The sequence below is a fragment of the Callionymus lyra genome, chromosome 8, assembly GCF_982586985.1.
Source record: "Callionymus lyra chromosome 8, fCalLyr1.hap1.1, whole genome shotgun sequence".
Taxonomy (NCBI): Eukaryota; Metazoa; Chordata; class Actinopteri; order Syngnathiformes; family Callionymidae; genus Callionymus; species Callionymus lyra.
The window spans coordinates 25,248,473-25,269,562 of record NC_141825.1 but is presented as its reverse complement, the minus strand read 5'-3'; the positions used below and the strand labels follow the sequence as shown (position 1 = coordinate 25,269,562).

Genomic DNA, 21,090 nt, shown 5'->3' with positions numbered 1-21,090 from the left:
CCAGCAGCTCTGAGGGTGTTTTTATACTTATTAACGACTCTCAATGTTAATGACGTCAATTAATTAGTACAAAAAACAAGTTTTAATTTAACTTTAACTAACTAATTTGAACTATTCTGACTTTGCTAATGATTGATGTCCATTAATTGACAGGGTTATGATTGACAGGCTAATGATTGACTGGCTAATAATTGACATGCTAATGATTGAAATGCTAGTGATTGATTGGCTAATGTTAATTTGCCATTGATTGACAGACTTATGTTAACATGCTAATGACTGAGAGGCTAATGTTTGACATGCTAATAATGACAGGATACTGTTGACAGGTTAATGATTGACTGGCAAATATTGACATGCTAATGATTGAAATGCTAGTGATTGACTGGCTAATGTTGACATGCTAATGATTGATAGGCTAATGACAGCCTAATGATTGACAGGCTATTCTTGATATGCTAATGATTGATTGGCTAATATTGACATGCTAGTGATTGACTGGTTAATGTTGACATGCTAATGATCGATAGGCTAATGATTGACTGGCTAATGTTGACATGCTAAAGATTGATAGGCTAATGATAGCCTAATGATTGAGAGGCTAATGTTTGACATGCTAATAATTGACAGGATACTGTTGACAGGCTAATGATTGACTGGCAAAGATTGAAATGCTAATGATTGAAATGCTAGTGATTGACTGGCTAATGTGGACATGCTAATGATTGATAGGCTAATGACAGCCTAATGATTGACATGCTATTCTTGATATGCTAATGATTGACTGGCTAATATTGACATGCTGATGATTGACAGGCTAATATTGACATGCTAATGATTGAAATGCTAGTGATTGACTGGCTAATGTTGACATGCTAATGATTGATAGGCTAATGACAGCCTAATGACTGACAGTCTATTATTGATATGCTAATGGTTGATTGGCTAATATTGACATGCTAATGATTGACTGGCTAATATTGACATGCTAATGATTGAAATGCTAGTGATTGACTGGCTAATGTTGACATGCTAAAGATTGATAGGCTAATGATAGCCTAATGATTGACAGGCTATTCTTGATATGCTAATGATTGACTGGCTAATATTGTCATGCTAATGATTCACAGGCTAATATTGACATTCTAATGATTGAAATGCTAGTGATTGACTGGCTTATGTTAATATGCCATTGATTGACTGACTTGTGTTAACATGCTAATGACTGAGAGGCTAATGTTTGACATGCTAATAATTGACAGGATACTGTTGACAGGCTAATGATTGACTGGCAAAGATTGAAATGCTAATGATTGAAATGCTAGTGATTGACTGGCTAATGTGGACATGCTAATGATTGATAGGCTAATGACAGCCTAATGATTGATAGGCTATTCTTGATATGCTAATGATTGACTGGCTAATATTGACATGCTAATGATTGAAATGCTAGTGAATGACTTGCTGATGTTAACATGCTAATGAGGCTAATGTTTGACATGTTTGAGTGATGCTTGGTTTAATCCTGAAATTTATGACGAGAAAACAAAGTATGATCTATTGATCGACAAACTTGACATTGATGGAAAGAACAAAATATCTTTGAACTGAATTTAATGTAAATTACTTACAATACAATAAATAGACACATTTAAAAAGGTGATTAATAACATCAGAGATTCGTCGTGTAAAAAGTGGGAATGTCGCGCCTCAGATCTTCAGCCCTAGCTCTTGGACCAGCGCCTCGGTCAGTCTGGTCCTCATCATCTCCTTGCTGGAGTAGACGGGCAGCTCCAGTATGGAATGGCAGGTCAGTGCCTCGGGGTAATTGTCTCTAGAGTCTAACTTCTCCCGAATTTTCAGGTGGATCTGGCCCATTCCTAGGACGGGAGCTTTCCTGGACCCGGTCAGGAACCCTGAGGAACCAAAACCATCACTGACATCTGCTATGACATCCTTTGCTACCGTCTAAAAAAAAAGACTCACAGAGAAAATCCCTCCGTTGCTCCTCACTCAGTTCGTCGAAGACCTCCCAGAACATGTTGATCTGGTCTGGACGTTGGATGAAGTACCATGGTTCGTACACGGTGGTCTGCTCGGATCCATGAGAACGTTATACCAAAGTCACCCGTCGCCACATGAACATCCACTTACAAGTTTGAGCTGCTTCCAGTCGCAGGTGTCCGCTCCCACCAGAGCTCCCTGCAGCTCCTCCGGCCGGAACGTCCCCAGCAGTTCGGAACTGCAGGTCAGGAAGAACCCGCGTCGGAACCTCTGGAACACCTGCAGCACCGAGCCGGTGAAGACGTGGTGGACGTAGGCCTGAACGAACTCCTCCCTGTTGAGACCGGAAGTGTGAATCCTTGGGGAAAAAATGGAGATGATGCTACTTTCACGTCAGCCATACTTGTTGTCACTCGTCACCGGTTTGTCAGGATTCTGAGGATCCAGTTGGACCCAAGTTCCAGCCCAGTGGATCTGATGAGCCAGATGGAGTCGATTAGATGAAAGCGTGATTTATTTGTATTTGTTTTTGTTGTTAATCTAATCTTTCGTTTAACAACCTTAAATGTTTGGCAAAGACTTTCCAGATCGTCGTCGTCGTAGTCCAGGACGCTCTGAAGACACCTGAGTGGAAAAAAACGCACGTCAACGCTGACCCAGGACCAGCTTCAACCCCTTCATCCGTGATCCACGATGAAAGATTCAAACCGTTTTGTTTTATTTAAAATGTGAAAAAGTTTTAAATTCGTATCTTGAATTGAAATTTGAAAGTTTCAAGTCGTTGTTTATTGAGGGGAAACATTTTTCTAGTGGTTTTCTTATGCCAGTTACAAAGTTTACTATTGTTTTTATTAAGTTATAAAATGTAAGGATATGACAACTTTACTGTAATCAATCATTAGATTTAACACACATTTAAAATAATCACTTGATTAACTGATAATCTTAATCATTCAAAGTGAAAAGAAACTTTGAATTCGTTTTTTCTATATTTAAGTGTAGAATGTTTTGAAAGTTGTTGTTTTTTTAATCGAAATAAAAAAGTTTTGAATTTGCTTTTTTAATTGAAGTGAAAACTGTTTTAAAATATATTTTTATTGAAGTTAAAAAAACTTTAAATTGTTTTTTTTTTATTTAAGTGTAGAATGTTTTGAAGTTTTTTTTTATCGAAATATAAAAAGTTTTGAATTTGATTTTTAATTGAAGTGAAATCTTTTTTAAATTATATTTTTTATTGAAGAGTAGAACGTTTTAAAGTATATTTTTATTGAAGTAAAAAAAAGGTTTGAATTTGTCTTTTAATTGAAGTGAAATCTGTTTTAAATTATATTTTTGATTGAAGATAAGAACGTTTTAAAGTATATTTTTATTGAAGTGAAAAAAACTTTGAATTCGTTTTTTTTATTTAAGTGTAGAATGTTCTGAAGTTGTTTTTTTTTATTCAAATAATAGTTTTTTAATTGAAGTGAAAACTGTTTTGAATTATATTTTTTATTGAAGAGTAGAACGTTTTTATTGAAGTGAAAAAACTTTGAATTCGTTTTTTTATTATTTAAGTGTAGAACTTGTTTTTTCAATTGAAGTTTAAGTATAAGTTTAAGTTAAGTAGTTTAGTAAGTTTAGTAGTTTTACTTTTTTTTTTTTTTAATTGAATTGATACAGATTTAAGGCCTTTTTTAATGAAGTGAGGACAGTTTTAAGGTATATTTATATTGAAGTGAAAAATGATTTGAAGACGTTTGTTTTTGAATATTAAAGTGTAAACGTTTTGAAGTCTATTTTTATTTTTTATTAAAGTGAAAACAGTCTTGATGTTGTTTTATTGAAGATGAATACGTTTTGACTTCATTTTTTCATTAAAAACGTTTTGAAGTCATTTATTTTTTTTAAAAGAGATGAAAACAAACAAAAGAGTTTTTGTTGTGTTGAAGGTTTTGTTCAGTCTTGACACTATAATACAAGAGCCGGGTCAGAGTGACCCCTGAACTCACCGGGCCACACCGGGGCTGAACTCCATCATGTCGTGCAGCGATGGCTCCACACCGAGCAGCTTCTTGAACACGACCAGAGGGAAGGGCAGCGCCATCATGCTCTGGTTGTACAGAGCTAAACCACACAGCTGCCCCAGCAGGTAGAACTTCTCCTGGTCTTCCTCCGTAGCCTGAGGAAGGTTTATTCCTAGTTTGTTATCAGCTTTTATAATACGTTGATGACGACACTGGGAGTGATGATTTGGTAATTCTAATTCTAATCCAAATAAACAGTAAAGTTATGTAGCTAAACGCTAATGCTAATCGCCAATGCTAGCTTCTGTGTGTGCAAGTCTGTGATGCTAGTTATTAGCTTAAACCTTGAGCAGATAATTTGTTAGTGTAGTTTAAGGTAGCGCTGTATACACTTATTCAAGTACAGATAGTGTTTATTCAGTTTATTTGATTGAATATTGATCAACACTTGAGTCTCAACCAGGGTCAAAGTTAATGATTGATAGGCTAGTGTTTATATGCTAATCATTGACATGCTACTGATTCACATGATACTGATTGACTGGCTAATATTGACATGCTAATCATTGATAGGATAATGATTGAGATGCTACTGATTGACTGGCTAATATTGACATGCTAATGAATGATAGGCTAATGATTGACATGCTACTGATTGACTGGCTAATATTGACATGCTAATCATTGACAGGCTAATGATTGAGATGCTACTGATTGACATGCTACTGATTGACAGGCTACTGATTTACATGCTACTGATTGACTGACTAATGATTGATAGGCTAATGTCGAAATGCTAATGATTGATAGGCTAGTGATTGACTGGCTAATATTGATATGCCATTGATTTACGGACTTATGTTAACATGCTATTGACAGGATAATGTTGACAGGCTAATGATTGACTGGCTAATATTTAAATGATAATAAATCACTGGCTAATATTGACATGCTAATAAATGACTGGCTAATATTGACATGCTAATGATTGAATGGCTAATGTTGATATTCTAATGATTGAGAGACTTGTGTTAACATGATAATGTTGACTGGCTAATATTGACATGCTAATGATTGATAGGCTAATGATTTAAATGCTACTGATTGACTGGCTAATGTTGATATGCTAATGATTGACTGGCTAATATTGACATGCTAATGATTGAATGGCTAACGTTGATATTCTAATGATTGACAGACTTATGTTAACATGATAATGATTGACTGGCTAATATTAAAATGCTAATGATTGACTGGCTAATGTTGATATGCTAATGATAGACAGAATTATGTTAACATGCTAATGATTGACTGGCTAATGTTGATATGCTAATGATAGACGGAATTATGTTAACATGCTTATGACTGAGAGGCTCATGTTGAAATGCTAATAATAGACAGACTTATGTTAACATACTAATGACTGAGAGGCGAATGTTGAAATGCTAATAATAGACAGACTTATGTTAACATACTAATGACTAAGAGGCTAATGTTGAAATGCTAACGATAGGCAGACTTATGTTAACATGCTAATGACTGAGAGGCTAATGTTGAAATGCTAATGATAGACAGAATTATGTTAACATGCTAATGACTGAGAGGCTAATATTGACTGGCTAATATTGACATGCTAATGATTGACTGGCTAACATTGACATGCTAATGATTGACTGGCTAATATTGACATGCTAATGATTGACTGAATAACGTTGATATGCTAATGATTGACAGACTTATGTTAACATGCTTATGACTAAGGGGCTAATGTTTGACATGCTACTGATTGACTGGCTAATATTGACATGCTAATGATTGAGTGGCTAATATTGACATGCTAATGATTGACTGGCTAATATTGACATGCTAATGATTGACTGGCTTATGTTGATATACCACTGATTTACTGGCTAATATTCACATGCTAATGATTGACTGGCTAATATTCACATGCTAATGACTGAGAGGCTAACGTTGATATGCTAATGATTGACAGACTTATGTTAACATGCTAATGATCAGGGTCAAAGTTCAGCTACCCTTGGAACCTTCATGCCACACTCACGTTGGAGGGGAACCACACGAGCGTCTCCGTGTCATCGAAGTGGAACAGGTCAGGTCTCTCGGACGTCAGTTTCTTGGGAAAGTGGTGGAAAAAGTTTTTCCTGTGGAGAAGGGACGGCGTCCGGTTGTCTTCGAAGTACACCTGGTGGAACCGAGTCGTCAGAGACTACCTGGGTGAGGTGATGGTGCAGACACTCACCAGCAGGGACAGTCCCATCCGTTGCAGTGACGCAGCAGCCAGTTGACTGAAGGTGTCGTCCAACAGAGACGCACGATTCAACCGCAGCTCAAAATACTGAGGTTGGTTGGGAAGGAGCCCCCAAAACACTGGGTAGTTCTGATGGACCTCCTTATAGACCTCGTTCTGAAACAACAGGCAAGTTAATAAGTAAATAAGTAATTTTTATTTGTATAGCGCTTTTCCAGACCAGGGTCACAAAGTGCTTAAACAATCAAAACAACATTCAATAAAGTATATACTTTAAAGGTCAAGATAAAACTGATAACACAACAGAAGTTCCAGAAAATCAAGGAAAAGCCTGAACAAATAAAACTTCTTAAGATGTTTCTTGAAGGAGTCAGTAGATCCATCAAGCGCAAAGAGAGAGGAAGATTGTTCCAAAGCTTAGGAGCAACAGTCTGGAAGTTACCATCCGTTGTTTACAACCTGAGTGTAGAAAATATCGATACACTTAAATATTGCAATATTCTTTTCACAATACCGTATCGATATTCAACAGCACTGTATCAATTTATTCATCTTTAGCTTTGAAATCATCACATTTTATTTTTATCTTAGTTTTGAAATCCATGTGATGACTGAGGACGAGAGGATACAGTGACTCCAGCAACTTTTAAAGCTGATGTTTGGACATATTTTGGTTTGAAAACAAATGAAAGCAGTTAAGAGTCATGTGGTCTGTAAATACTACAACACCAGAGTCAAGTACTGGACAATACTACACATATATACTTGTTACTACACTATCACAACACCATAGTCAAGTACTCGACAATACTACACATATATACTTGATACTACACTATGACAACACCTGAGTCAAGTACTGGACAATACTACACATATATACTTGTTACTACACTATCAGAACACCAGAGTCAAGTACTCGACAATACTACACTATATACTTGATACTACACTATGACATCACCTGAGTCAAGTACTGGACAATACTACACATATATACTTGTTACTACACTATCAGAACACCAGAGTCAAGTACTCGACAATACTACACATATATACTTGTTACTACACTATCATTACACCAGAGTCAAGTACTCGACAATACTACACATATATACTTGTTACTACACTATCACAACAATAGAGTCAAGTACTCGACAATACTACTAGTGATCTCCCATCCTGTCCTTATCCCAGCGCAATCCTGTTAATTTTCCGAAATAGGGTTTTTACACCTTTTTTGGGGGGTTCTACGGTCAAATTTATCGATTTCCCCCGGTATCCTAAGGCGACACGGGAGAGCGTCGGGAGCGAGCCTGGGGAGGGGGTCGACGCCGATGACAGCCCGAGCAGAGGCTAGTTGCCCGACTCAGTGATCCAAGCCGCGGCGGAAACTGTGCAATTTACGCACGACTTTTGAACTTTAATCATGTGGAACACCCCCCCCAACAACATCGAAATACTTCCTTTTCAACCCTTCAAAATAAAACAGCGGGAGTCTGGGGAGAACACTGTACTACACATATATACTTGTTACTACAGAAACTGAATATATCACCGTATCTTCTTGTCCTCAGTCATCATCAGGAGCTCATTGTTCCTTTTTTTGCGGAGGACATAACAGCTGCTGCCATCTAGCGGCTGGAAGTTTAATTGCAACTCAAAAATTAACAAACACCTTTTTTTTTAATACTTGAATGAATGTATTCCTATTGTATTTTTTTTTAAAATATCTATACAGTGCTGTTGAATTTTGTGTAGGTCTTTCCAACACTATAAAAATACAATTTCTGTTGACGACTACGAGACGCGTCCATTTTTCTTTATGATGAAGAAAAGTTACCTTCATTGATTCGATGTCCAAGTCCAGAGCCAGTTTCTTGGACTTCCCATCCAGCAAAGAGGGGAACCGGAACAGAACCAGCGGCGTGGCGTCGTCTTCAGACTGAAGAGCGAGAAAACAAGTGTGGGTCAGAAGATTGGTTGCTAGTGTCGTCATAGTGTGTGTGTTTCTACAAACAAAAAGTCGTACAGTTTGGTTTCTCTGTGCATTCCGCCGCCTCACGTCCTCCCTCAGAACCATTTCACAGACCTCCACGCAGAAGCTGGTCTTCAGGAGCCTCTTGTCTTCATGGATCTTGTCGTTGGCCTAAAACACAAACACACACACACGTCACTCTCTGCACACGTCACGCACAAATATTGTGTGTCTGGACACTGACGTCGCTGAGGTGCAGCAGGAGCTGCAGGGAAGCCGTGACCTCGTGCTCCAGGTCGTAGGGCTTCAGGGGCCCGGAGGAGAAGATGGACGCCAGGTTTCGCTTCCACACGTCCACGTATCTGACCATGAGGTGACGAGGCAGCACGGACCACCAGTCCACTGACGCCGGACACATGAAGAAGTCCAAGTTAGTCCGAGGGAACTTGTCTTTGGTCTAATTATACGGAGCCTCGTGGAGGATTGATATCAAGCCTTGTGAAGTGATACTACAGGGTCTAGTGAAGTAATACTGTGAAGTCTAACAAAGTAGTACCAAGGAGCCACTAGGAGTATAATATCAAGTCTTGTGAAGTGATACTACAGGGTCTAGTGAAGTAATACTATGGAGTCTTAACAAAGTAATACCAAGGAGCCCCTAGGAGTATACTATCAAGTCTTGCAGAGTTATACTAGGGAGCCTTGCGGAGTAATACTGCGAAGCCTCGTGCAATAATACTATGGGCGCTTGTGGAGTACTAGCAGAGTAATACTGTGGAGCCTCGTGGCGTAAAACTGCACGGCCTCAGGAGTAATAGTTTGGACCCTTGCAGAGTAATACTGTGGAGCCTGGCAGAGTAATACTGCGAAGCCTCGTGGATTAAAACTGCAAAGCCTAATGGAGTAATACTATGGAGCCTTGCAGAGTAATACTGTGGAGCCTGGCAGAGAAATACTGTGGAGCCTGGTAGAGTAATACTGCAAAGCCTCCTGGATTAAAACTGCACAGCCTCAAGGAGTAATACTTTGGAGCCTTGCAGAGTAATACTGTGGAGCCTGGCAGAGTAATACTGTGGAGCCTGGCAGAGTAATACTGCGAAGCCTCGTGGATTAAAACTGCACAGCCTCAAGGAGTAATACTTTGGAGCCTTGCAGGGTAATACTGTTGAGCCTGGCAGAGTAATACTGCGAAGCCTCGTGGATTAAAACTGCACAGCCTCAAGGAGTAATACTTTGGAGCCTTGCAGAGTAATACTGTGGAGCCTGGCAGAGTAATACTATGGAGCCTTGCAGAGTAATACTGTGGAGCCTGGCAGAGTAATACTGCGAAGCCTCGTGGATTAAAACTGCAAAGCCTAATGGAGTAATACTATGGAGCCTTGTAGACAACTGGCGGCGCTCCACAGAATAATACAGTAGGGACAAGTGGAGTACTTGCAGAGTAATACTAAACAGCTTTACAGATTATACTACAGAGCACAGAGTTATAGTTAAGATCTACAGAAACTGAATGGTATGGAGCCTCACAGATTATACTACAAAGTCTCAGAACGTCAGAATTAAGAGCCTCGCTGAGTAATAATATGGATCCTTGTGAAGTAATAATACGGAACCCTAGCAGATTATACTACAGAGCCTAGTGGAGTATAATCTGCAGAAGGCTCACAGAGTTTACTACCAAGCCTTGCAGAGTAATTTAGGAAGCCTCACGGAGTATACTACGGAGACTCGTATAGTCTTCAAAAGAAGTATCGCAGAGTAATACTGCGGAGCGTGTGGTAGCTTAGCAACATTTTGGACAGATCATTGAGCGTCGTGTACCACGTGAAATCGGTTTCTCAGCCACAGCCAGTGAGTACTATTTTTGTGAGTCCAAAAATACTCTAAATGTATTACTCAGGACCGTGTGAGTCGACGGTCGCTCACCTATGATCTGGAAACTTCCCTCGGAGAGTCTCTCCAGACCGACGAGCAGCTGGTCTGCCAGTGCTGTCCTGGGACTGTGATGCTGGACCACATGCAGCAGCTCCATCAGCAGCAGGTAGACCCTCAGACCCTCCAGGCTCACGGGGCTGCAGGGCAGCTGTGGCAGCAGCAGTGCGACGGCAGCTTCGACCTGCAGACGGACGAGAGTCAGGGGGGTTCAGGGTCCAGGACTGAAGTCTCCAGGCTGAACCAGGCACCTCTGGAGCCACGCCCAGCTGCAGCAGCCTCCGGAACCCTGATCCTGCCAGCTCCAGGTCCACACCCGGGCAAGTGGTCGAGGTGGAGAGATGTTTGTCGTGCCTGCGAGTGGAGACACTGTCGGTGAGTCCAGAGAACATCCGTACGTTTGATCAACAAACATGAAACCTCTGGAAGTAGATCCGTGTCATTTTACGTTTCAAATGTTGAAACTTCTATGTTGTTTTTTTAACATCATTCAATCGAATTTGTTTTTAATAATGTTTGAATATTTTCAAAAAGAGCGATTTCTTTCACACGTAGTTTGACGTTTTAATTCAAATAATTCAAATATAAATGCTGTATATTGGTCTGGTCTGGTGTCACCAACATAATTTCCATTTATAAGGCCTTGAAATAAAACATATGACATTTATAAAAATGTATTTTTAATTCATTGGAATAAGAATATCAAAATCCATGTATAAAAAAACATAAATTTTGAAAATATTCACATTTTGAAATGTAATTATTAAAAAAAGAAACTAACGTTCAATATACAAAGAATTTAATTTAACATTTATAAAAGGTAAAATCAATATTCAAATAATTTAATTTAATATTATATTTATATAGAGTAAAGTCAGTATACAAATAATTTAATTTAATTTAATATTTATATAGAGTAAGGTCAGTATACAAAGAATTTAATTTAATATTATATTTATATAGAGTAAAGTCAATATACAAAGAATTTAATTTAATTTAATATTTATATAGAGTAAGGTCAGTATACAAAGAATTTAATTTAATATTATATTTATATAGAGTAAAGTCAGTATACAAAGAATTTAATTTAATTTAATATTTATATAGAGTAAGGTCAGTATACAAACAATTTAATTTAATATTTATATAGAGTAAAGTCAGTATACAAACAATTTAATTTAATATTTATATAGAGTAAAGTCAGTATACAAATAATTTAATTTAATTTAATATTTATATAGAGTAAAGTCAATATACAATGGATTTAATTTAATATTTATATAGTGTAAAGTCAGTATACAAAGAATTTAATTTAATTTTATATTTATATAGAGTAAAGTCAGTATACAAAGAATTTAATTTAATTTAATATTTATATAGAGTAAGGTCAGTATACAAAGAATTTAATTTAATATTATATTTATATAGAGTAAAGTCAGTATACAAATAATTTAATTTAATTTAATATTTATATAGAGTAAGGTCAGTATACAAAGAATTTAATTTAATATTATATTTATATAGAGTAAAGTCAGTATACAAAGAATTTAATTTAATTTAATATTTATATAGAGTAAGGTCAGTATACAAAGAATTTAATTTAATTTAATATTTATATAGAGTAAAGTCAGTATACAAACAATTTAATTTAATATTTATATAGAGTAAAGTCAGTATACAAAGAATTTAATTTAATTTAATATTTATATAGAGTAAAGTCAATATACAATAGATTTAATTTAATATTTATATAGTTTAAAGTCAGTATACAAAGAATTTAATTTAATATTTATATAGAGTAAAGTCAGTATACAAAGAATTTAATTTAATTTTATATAAAGTAAAGTCAATATACAAAGAATTTAATATTAATATAGAGTAAAGTCAATATACAAAGGATTTAATTTAATATTTATATAGAGTAAAGTCAATATACAAATAATTTAATTTTATATTTATATAGAGTAAAGTCAATATACAAAGAATTTAATATTAATATAGAGTAAAGTCAATATACAAAGGATTTAATTTTATATTTATATAGAGTAAAGTCATACAAAGGATTGAATAAAAATTCAAAGTTTCAACATTATGAATGTAGAATAATTCAATGCTCCACTGGCACTGATATACATCCATTAAAAACCTGATGATCGCTGGTTACCGTCGGTCCAGGAAGCTTCTGTTGAAGCAGGTCGCTGAAGAAAACACTCTGGCGACGTCACTGGAAACACAGCCTGTCAATCATCCGAGCCACACGACCCGAAGGAAGCTAAACTCACCATTTGCTCTTCTTCAGCGCCTTGGGTCCCCCTGACACGCATCTGTCAATCATCTGCTCCAAGCTATCCGGGGCAGGAGGCGCGAGGGGTTCGGCGTTCGGTCGTTTCTGGAGACACGTAGCGAACGAGCAGTTCTGTCCGGCGAAGACGTCCAGCACCTGCGGATCACCTGGGATCAAGGGGAGACGTGAGTGATCACACGATCGAGGGGTGAGGGGGGGGGCACTCACCTGGTGGAAGCTCAACAGGTAAAGGCACTGAGGGTTGACCTCCTCTGCGTCCCAGCTGCTGATGGTCGTCACGACCGAAGGAGAAAATCCTCTGACGATCCGTGAGCACCAGCGTGTGATTCCTGATGGACACCAAAACATGCCTGAGGGACTTTGATCCGGACAAACGCAGGAGTAGAAGTAAGAGTCACGGTACCTTCCACAGGCGACTTTCATGACCTTTGAACCCCAGAGTTCTCCGACGAGTCGCGGCTTAAGTTCCAGCCGGAGAGAGTTGTGACCCAGCTGACCGAACTGACCCGAGCCGAACGTGTACACGGCGCCGTCCTGCAGCATCAGAGCAGGACGATGAAGATGAAGATGAAGATGAAGATGAAGATGAAGATGAAGATGATGAAGATGAAGACGATGATGACACTTTCTACACATTCTCTACCTTGAGTGACTTTTCAAGGACTTGAGCACAAAACCTTTTTTCAAATATTGAAGTAAGATTTTAAAAAAAAGTCTTAATGCATATCAAATAAATAAAAACAATGATAATAAAAATATCTACATTCAATTATTAATTAAATAACAAATTAATTTATGTATATTAAATAAATGCATAATAAATATTCTAAAACATATGAAAAAATAAACCAAAACAATATTTCATTAATACTAAAATATATTCATTTATTTTAAATTATTGAATGCATATTAAATAACAAAATAATGTATATATATTAAATAAATGCATATTAAATATCCTAAAACATATTAAATAATAAAACAAAACGATATTTCATTAATATTGAATTATATTAATTTATTTTAAATTATTTAATGAATATTAAATAACAAAATAATTTATATACATTAAATAAATGCATAAAGAATATTCTAAAACATATTAAATAATAAACCAAAACAATATTTCATTAATATTAAAATATAATAATTTATTTAAATTATTTAATGCATATTAAATAACAAAATAATGTATATTAAATTATTTCATAATACATATTCTAAAACATATTAAATAATAAAACAAAACAATATTTTAATTAATATTAAAATATATTAATTTATTTAAATGATTTAATGCATATTAAATAACAAAATAATTTATATATATTAAATTATTTCATAATAAATATTCTAAAACATATTGAATAATAAACCAAAACAATATTTCATTAATATTAAAATATATTAATTTATTTTAAATTATTGACTGCATATTAAATAACAAAATAATTTATATATATTAAATTATTTCATAATAAATATTCTAAAACATATTAAATAATAAAACAAAACAATATTTTCATTAATAAATAATATAAAATATATGAGTTGATTAAAAATGATTTAATGCAAATTAAATAAATACAATATTTCATATATATTAAATGAATGCATAAATACAGATTTTAATTAATAAATTCAATACATTAAAAATTGACAACATTTGTAATACATGTAAAACATTCAATAAGTATTAAATAAATACAATATCAAATTAATAATAAAAAATATTTATTCCATATTTAATGCATAACATATTTAATGCCTATGAAATAAATAAAGAGAATATGTAATTCATATTAAATATAATATATTCAATATTTCAATGCATTACTAAAACAAGATGTCATGTACCGTTAATAAATGAATACAATATTCAATACATATATAATACATAATTAAAGATTCATGTAAAAACAATAAAATATTAAATTCATTTAAATAAATAAATAAAAATAAAATAGCATTTTAAATAAATGGATTCTAATAAATATTTTGTTGTAATACATATTTAATAAATTAATTCATATTAAATGAATATAAGAATCGATAAAATATGTAATTAATATTAAATAAATCAATAAAACGTGTAATAAATATTATATAAGAAAAGTATTAAACACGTATTAAACAAAATAAATAAAATATTGATGACATATTCAATATCGATGATTTCCATCAATTATTTTGTTCAGGGTTTAAAAGTGTGTTATTAGTTCAAAACAAACAAAAATGTGACAGTTTCTGCTTCTACGATTGATTCTCCCCTGAGAGGAACATTTCTGACCTTGGTCAAGACGGCCGTATGTTCTCGTCCACAGGAGATCTGGACACTTTTCTTCATGTTCAGCAGGTCCACAGGTGTCGGTGTGTGTCTGTCTGCAGGAACACATGACCTCGTAATGCTGGACTCGAGTCACGTGACTTCAGGGTCCATGATTTCCAGGGACTTCAGAAGGTCTACCTGTGGTGTCTCCCAGGCCCAGCTGGCCACTCTGGTTTCCTCCCCAGGCGAATACTCCTCCGGACACGGACAGACAGAAGCTCTGGTCCCCCCCCGCGGAGACCTGGACCACCATGATGAAGGTCAGAGCCTTCAATTGTTCCGGCGCTCGGACCTCGGGCGCTACCGGTCCCTGACCCAGCTGACCCCTAGAGTTGTGACCCCACGAGAACACTTGTCCGTCTGCAGAGAAGCATCTTGTGAGTCAAGGATGAATGTCACTCTGTCATCACTGAACGTCAAGTTCACTATCAGAACAGGTACTGACCACTGCTCATCGTTACAGTCTGATGAAGATCAAACATCACAACACGGCAACATTCAGTGTCACTTGATTTCACCCAGAAGTTCTTCAACTTTCTTTACGTTCATCTTGACACGTCACTTAATGTTTTTAATTATTATTCAACTCACCTGAGGTCAGAGCGACAGAATGCTGCCCCCCACAGGACACCTGAGTTACTGCGACCCCAGAAAAGTTTGGAAGCAGTCTGGGGGAAAAAAGAAAAAACGTTTTAACGTAAACTGATTCAGTTGTATCAGTTTAAAGTGCTTTTCTTCTTCATCATCATCATCTTTATCATCACTTTTAACATCATCTTCACCTTCATTAGTAACTTCATCTTCATCATCCTAAACATCATCTGTCCATCATCATCTTCATCATCTTAAACATCATCTGTCCATCATCATCTTCATCATCTGTCCATCATCATCTGTCCATCATCATCTTCATCATCTGTCCATCATCATCTTCATCATCTGTCCATCATCATCTGTCCATCATCATCTTCCTCATCTCAAACATCATCTGTCCATCATCATCTTCATCCTCTTTATCATCACTTTTAACATCATCTCCACCTTCATTAGTAACTTCATCTTCATCATCTGTCCAACATCTGTCCATCATCATCTTCATCATCTTAAACATCATCTGTCCATCATCATCTTCATCACCTTTATCATCACTTTTAACACCATCTCCACCTTCATTAGTAACTTCATCTTCATCATCTGTCCAACATCTGTCCATCATCATCTTCATCATCTTAAACATCATCTGTCCATCATCATCTTCATCACCTTTATCATCACTTTTAACACCATCTCCACCTTCATTAGTAACTTCATCTTCATCATCTGTCCAACATCTGTCCATCATCATCTTCATCATCTTAATCATCATCATCTTCATCATCACATGAACACTCGCTGACTTTTTTCTTCTGACCTCTTATCCTCCTCTGAGACCAACTTCATCTTCAGGTCTTTAAGCCCAAATGTTCCAGGAATAGATACTTAAGTGGGTCCATGAAGGTCTGCATTGGGCTGATTAAACTGTGACGCCATTACTGCAGTCATCTGCTTGTGGCTGATAAGTTGTTCAAAGTCCAATTCCTGCTCCCGATTATTTTCACTGTGTACTAGTAACTAGTGATGTTACCGACTATGTCGAGGCTTCGAAGCGTGTGTCGAGTAATCCAGGGATTTTTTCATCAAGCGTGTATCGAGGCGTGTGTTGGTTACGTAGGTGGTGACGTAGTGATGACGTTCGAGGCCTCGCGAACCGAACGGTCACGTGACTGGTTCGAGCAGCGCTGCTTGAACGAGTCACGTGACCGGCTCGTGAAGCGCTGAGTGAACCAGCCTGTCACGTGACCGTTTCGGTAATCGCTCGTGAACTTCCCGCGAAACTCAGAATAAAAGTGGCCTCGAAACGCAATGGAAACGAAACATCTCTTGGATTGGCGGACTGTTGACTATAGCAAACTTCGGTTTACTACTAGTATCATGGAACCGGCGAGAAAAAGGCGTTTTTCCCCCGTGTGGCAGCATTTTGAGCCGATCTCTCCTAGTAAGGTATAATGATGTTGGAATATAGGCTGTGAATCACAGCCTGTGATTAATATATTCTCACAGACACATACACACACCCATTATTATATATACTATATACAGTATATATATATATACATATATATATACACACAGACCCATTATTATATTTTATATATACACATATAAAGTATATATATATATATATATATATATATAAAAGATAATAATGGGTGTATATATATATATAGTTTCCATTGGACACGCCTTGTACTTATATCCATCTTTTTTTTTTTCATTTTGAAAAGGTGAAGTGTCTGTTGTGTTCCCAGGAAATTGGATACAACAACAACACTTCATCAATGCTGAGGCATTATAGGGCCTGCATGAGAGCTTGGAGACGACCATTTAAATAAAAATGAATAATTATTTAAAAAAAACAAGGTTGTCAAGCCCATTTTTTAATATCAGAATCATTTGCGCACAAAGATGCAATGCTCCCAATTGTCCACATGATGGCATGGTCGTGCAAATGAAGCCTCACAAGGCTTTGCTCCAAAGATGAACTACTCGGCTGGGAGGCTTCAGTGCTTCATGAGGCTTCATCTCACCATCACTACTAGTAACCACGGGTGAGGGTGAGGGTCGGTATCAGATCATGATTGACAGCCGTCCGGTTATGACCGTGACACGACCGGAAGTTCCTCTTTTAACTTGTCGTTCTTCCTCCGATGACGTGGTGATTCATCGATCTATTGACACCTGTGCTGTGTCTCAAATCGCATACTTCTACTTAGTACACTAGAAGTTAGTATGCATCAGGATAGTGTACGTACTAACTAGTAACTAATTCTCCACAGATAGTATGTCTCAAATCAAACTCTGCAACAGGAAATGACGCGACAGCTTCTTCTTCTACTAGAGAAATCTTTTCAGGCTGTTGCTCCTAAGCTTTGGAACAATCTTCCTCTCTCTTTGCTCTTGATGGATCTACTGACTCCTTTAAGAAACATCTTAAGACGTTTCTCTTTGTTCAGGCTTTTCCTTGAATTTCTCGAACTCCTGTGTTGTTCTCGGTGTTGTCTTGATCTTTGAAGTATGTACTGTTTTGAGTATTGTTTTGATTGTTAAAGCGCTTTGTGACCCTGGTCTCGAAAAGCGCTATATAAATAAATATTACTTACTTACTTACTTACTTACTACTATTTAAGGATGATTTCAACCAGCTGTATGAACACTATCGCCACCTGCTGGCAGCACGTTTTGCAAGTTTGGAAAAATAAAGAAAGAAAAAATATGAGAAACGAAATATTCGCGAGATATTTACGCTGGTATCAGCAGCGAAGACGTGTTTATCCTCCTACTGCTGCTGAAAATACACCTGTAAGTATATATATATATATATATATATATATATATATATATATATATATGCATATATATATGACGTAACTTCCGTTTAAAACGTCACTAAGATGGCGGCCGTTTAGGGTGGTTAGTGTCCATTGATCCATACTCAGTTTTGTGGGCGTTTTAGTGACAATTTAGTGTGTATGGAGCACTATATTTACATACTAAGAATTGAGACGCACTTACGCACTAAAAATATTAACTTTGAGTACGCAAGTATGCGATTTGAGACACAGCACAGGTTTTGGGAGGTGTTCACCTGTCTCACCTGACACCATTGCTGTGTCTCAAATCACATACTAATCTTAGTATGCTAGAAGTTAGTATGCATCAGTTTAGTATGCATACTAACTAGTACGCAAATTCTCCGCAGATAGTATGTCTCAAATCAAACCCTGAAGCTACACACTAACCGGAAATCACATGACAGCTTCTTCTTCTACTTCTATTTAACGATGTTTCAAGCAGCTGTTTGAACGCTATCGCCGACACCTGCTGGCAGCACGTATTGCAACTTTAGAAAAAGAAATAAAGAAAAAATATGAGAATCTAAATAATCGCGAGATATTTAAGCTGGTATCAGCAGCGAAGACGTGTTTATCCTCCTACTGCTGCTGAAAATACACATTTAAGTATATGCATATATATGCATTTATATATGACGTAACTTCCGTTTAAAACGTCACTAAAATGGCGGCTGTTTAGTATGGTTAGTGTCCATCGAACCATGCTAGTTTTGTGGGCGTGTTAGTACGCCAATTTAGTATGCATGGCGCACTAAATTTCGCATACTAAGAATTGAGACACACTAACGTACTAAAAATACTAACTTTTAGTACGCTAGTATGCGATTTGAGACACAGCACAGGTGTTCTTCTCACCTGTCCGGACACTCACCTGGGACTGGGCGGGGAGGCGCGCGGGTCCAGACAGAACACGCGTCCGGACCGGGTCAGCAGAGTGAGCGAGTCGTCGGAACATCTCACCGCCTGGATCTTCTCGTCACACTTGACGAACTCTTGACACACACAAATAGAAATCATAAAATAAAAAGTTACAAACACACATCCGCGAGGTTCCCCTCACTCTGTTTCCCGCGGGATGCGCGTGCGTCCTGCGCGCGTGCGGTGGGGACGACGAAGGCTTCTCCAGACGCTCTGACGAAGCCGAGCAGGTCCAGACCCTCGCTCAGGTCCAGGAGGGTGAAGGACAGGCGCAGGAAGTGGACCGGACCCTCGTCCTCGGACAGAACCTTCCGGAGCCGGAAGCTCTCGTGACTCTCTTCTCCCCACGCGAACATGGTGTGAGCGCGCGAGCGGCAGCGGCTCAGTTTTGTTTGCGTGGAAAACGAAACTTAAGGTTGTTGTGATGAAGCGAAACTTCTGAGCGGAGAAAGGAAAGTGAAACTAAAAGCAAACACGGAGAGAAATGATGAGACAACAATGAGAACTAAACAGTCCTGAGACAATCTTGACTTTTAACTTCAACGTTTTAACGTCTGTGTCTCTTTATCTGTCTGTCTCTTTATCTGTCTGTGTCTCTTAATCTGTCTGTCTCTTTATCTGTCTGTCTCTTTATCTGTCTGTGTCTCTTTATCTGTCTGTGTCTCTTTATCTGTCTGTCTCTTTATCTGTCTGTGTCTCTTTATCTGTCTGTGTCTCTTTATCTGTCTGTCTCTTTATCTGTCTGTCTCTTTATCTGTCTGTGTCTCTTTATCTGTCTGTCTCTTTATCTGTCTGTGTCTCTTTATCTGTCTGTGTCTCTTTATCTGTCTGTCTCTTTATCTGTCTGTCTCTTTATCTGTCTGTGTCTCTTTATCTGTCTGTCTGTCTCTCTATGTCTCTGTGTCTCTTTATCTGTCTGTCTCTTTATCTGTCTGTCTCTTTATCTGTCTGTCTCTTTATCTGTCTGTGTCTCTTTATCTGTCTGTGTCTCTTTATCTGTCTGTGTCTCTTTATCTGTCTGTCTCTTTATCTGTCTGTCTCTTTATCTGTCTGTGTCTCTTTATCTGTCTGTGTCTCTTTATCTGTCTGTCTCTTTATCTGTCTGTCTCTTTATCTGTCTGTGTCTCTTTATCTGTCTGTCTGTCTCTCTATGTCTCTGTGTCTCTTTATCTGTCTGTCTCTTTATCTGTCTGTGTCTCTTTATCTGTCTGTCTCTTTATCTGTCTGTGTCTCTTTATCTTTCTGTCTCTTTATCTGTCTGTGTCTCTTTATCTGTCTGTGTCTCTTTATCTGTCTGTCTCTTTATCTGTCTGTCTCTTTATCTGTCTGTGTCTCTTTATCTGTCTGTCTGTCTCTCTATGTCTCTGTGTCTCTTTATCTGTCTGTCTCTTTATCTGTCTGTGTCTCTTTATCTGTCTGTGTCTCTTTATCTGTCTGTGTCTCTTTATCTGTCTGTCTCTTTATCTGTCTGTCTCTTTATCTGTCTGTGTCTCTTTATCTGTCTGTCTGTCTCTCTATGTCTCTGTGTCTCTTTATCTGTCTGTCTGTCTCTCTATGTCTCTGTGTCTCTTTATCTGTCTGTCTGTCTCTCTATGTCTCTGTGTCTCTTTATCTGTCTGTCTGTCTCTGTATGTATATTTATGTCTATCTGTCTGTCTCTTTATGTATCTGTATGTCTCTCTATCTGAGTGTCTCTCTATGTCTCTGTCTGTCAGACTCTACATATGTCTGTGTCGCTGTTTCTTTAAACTGTATCTGTCTGTCTCTTTATGTCTCTGTCAGTTTGTGTCTCTTTATCTGTCTGTGTCTTTACATGTCTCTCGCTCTCTGTTGCTGTCTGTCTGTCTCTTTTTATGTCTCTGTCTGTCTCTCTATGTCTCTGTCTGTGTCTCTT

The 21,090-nt window shown here is 37.1% G+C and overlaps 1 protein-coding gene across 1 annotated transcript; it reads right to left on the bottom strand.

Annotated features, from left to right (window-relative positions):
* Positions 1 to 1,597: 1,597 nt before the first annotated feature.
* On the bottom strand, positions 1,598 to 19,570 carry LOC148074372 (putative E3 ubiquitin-protein ligase HERC3). Its single transcript, XM_087798043.1, has 22 exons — positions 19,339 to 19,570; positions 19,150 to 19,270; positions 15,418 to 15,494; positions 14,965 to 15,186; positions 14,788 to 14,879; positions 12,901 to 13,031; positions 12,705 to 12,826; positions 12,475 to 12,643; positions 12,357 to 12,416; positions 10,444 to 10,546; positions 10,187 to 10,376; positions 8,505 to 8,662; positions 8,315 to 8,431; positions 8,126 to 8,227; positions 6,274 to 6,438; positions 6,076 to 6,216; positions 3,996 to 4,165; positions 2,565 to 2,628; positions 2,408 to 2,478; positions 2,155 to 2,338; positions 1,987 to 2,092; positions 1,598 to 1,916 (listed from the first exon to the last, which is right to left on the bottom strand). Exons 1-22 carry the CDS (start codon positions 19,550 to 19,552, stop codon positions 1,711 to 1,713), a joined length of 2,985 nt encoding a protein of 994 aa, XP_087654169.1. The 5' UTR covers positions 19,553 to 19,570; the 3' UTR covers positions 1,598 to 1,710.
* Positions 19,571 to 21,090: the final 1,520 nt, after the last annotated feature.

Excerpts from the sequence above, each read along its gene's own strand:
- LOC148074372 (XM_087798043.1), bottom strand. The coding sequence starts at position 19,552 with ATGTTCGCGTGGGGAGAAGAGAGTCACGAGAGCTTCCGGCTCCGGAAG. Across the intron at positions 15,495-19,149 it reads GCCTCCCCGCCCAGTCCCAG|ACTGCTTCCAAACTTTTCTG; the intron begins GTGAGTGTCCGG and ends TTTTTCCCCCAG. Across the intron at positions 10,547-12,356 it reads AGAAGCTTCCTGGACCGACG|GCACGACAAACATCTCTCCA; the intron begins GTAACCAGCGAT and ends CTCCACTCGCAG.